Below are 967 nucleotides of genomic sequence, written 5' to 3' on the forward strand. Positions count from 1 at the left end.
GTTCAAAGTGCCTGCATTCTCCTGCTTATTGACTGGAGGTGGTTTTTCCTATGGGGATAGAAGATGGATAAAGAACAAATCCACACGCTGCCTGCCTTCACTCTTGCAACAGATAATAATGCAAATGACAAATCTTAATAGATCTGGAAAACATGTTTCCAATATAAGTATCCTATAGAAACAGACAAGTAATCTTCAGGAGATTTTTTTTTCCATTGAAGCATTTTATTGGCACGTATGTATTTATACCCCTAGAAAACACATCCCAGGCTTTTCCCTCCTGCGTGTCTTCATCTTGCTTCCTCGTGGTCCACGATGCCAGCTGAGGTTGTCAGTACAATGAAACCACACTGACCAGATGGGAGCAGGTTATTCTGCCATTTTTCTAGATCTTGGAGTTGCACACATCAAATCTGGGGCTGATCACTCCACACTTGTGTAACCTGCCTATGAGATTCAAAACAATTTTCCCAGCTCTGTGATCATCAATGATTTCAGATCTGCCAATGTAACCATGCTTCATCATCACAGTTTGAAACTGGACAGTAACTCTGGAACACGACTTAATAAGAACCCGGCATCTGCCTCTCTTTTCAGCATTGCTGACGCTCTCGAAAGCATCAGCCTGGACGTGCATGCACACCACTATGGGGGCACAGAAAGAACTGGAAAAGTCTTTAAGACCTCTCTCTCCACATAATAAAAATAGTGAGTGATTGTTATAGACAAATACTGCTAACGGATGTTGAGGGGGAAAAAGATTATACTCATCAGCCTGCAGCATAAGCATAAGCATGTGGGGCTACAAAGAAGGGGAAAACAACAACGGGAAAAAAAGAGAAAACAAGGAAGTGAGCTAAAGCCTGAACCTGAAGTTTGCTAATTTTAAGAAATCCCACTGCCATCTACACAAAAGCAGAAAAGCAGTTTCACTCAATCACGTACATGTCAAGGATAAGGCTATTTC

General features: G+C 41.8%; 1 protein-coding gene across 1 annotated transcript in view; it reads right to left on the reverse strand.

Annotated features, from left to right (window-relative positions):
* Window positions 1–967, reverse strand: part of KMT2A (lysine methyltransferase 2A) — a 72440-nt gene that overhangs the window by 31943 nt on the left and 39530 nt on the right. The window contains 1 exon segment of the mRNA XM_007456314.1: window positions 1–48. Within this exon segment, the coding sequence (XP_007456376.1) occupies window positions 1–48 (48 nt within the window).

Source organism: Lipotes vexillifer, unplaced genomic scaffold (assembly GCF_000442215.2).
Source record: "Lipotes vexillifer unplaced genomic scaffold, Lipotes_vexillifer_v1.1 scaffold753, whole genome shotgun sequence".
Lineage (NCBI taxonomy): Eukaryota > Metazoa > Chordata > Mammalia > Artiodactyla > Lipotidae > Lipotes > Lipotes vexillifer.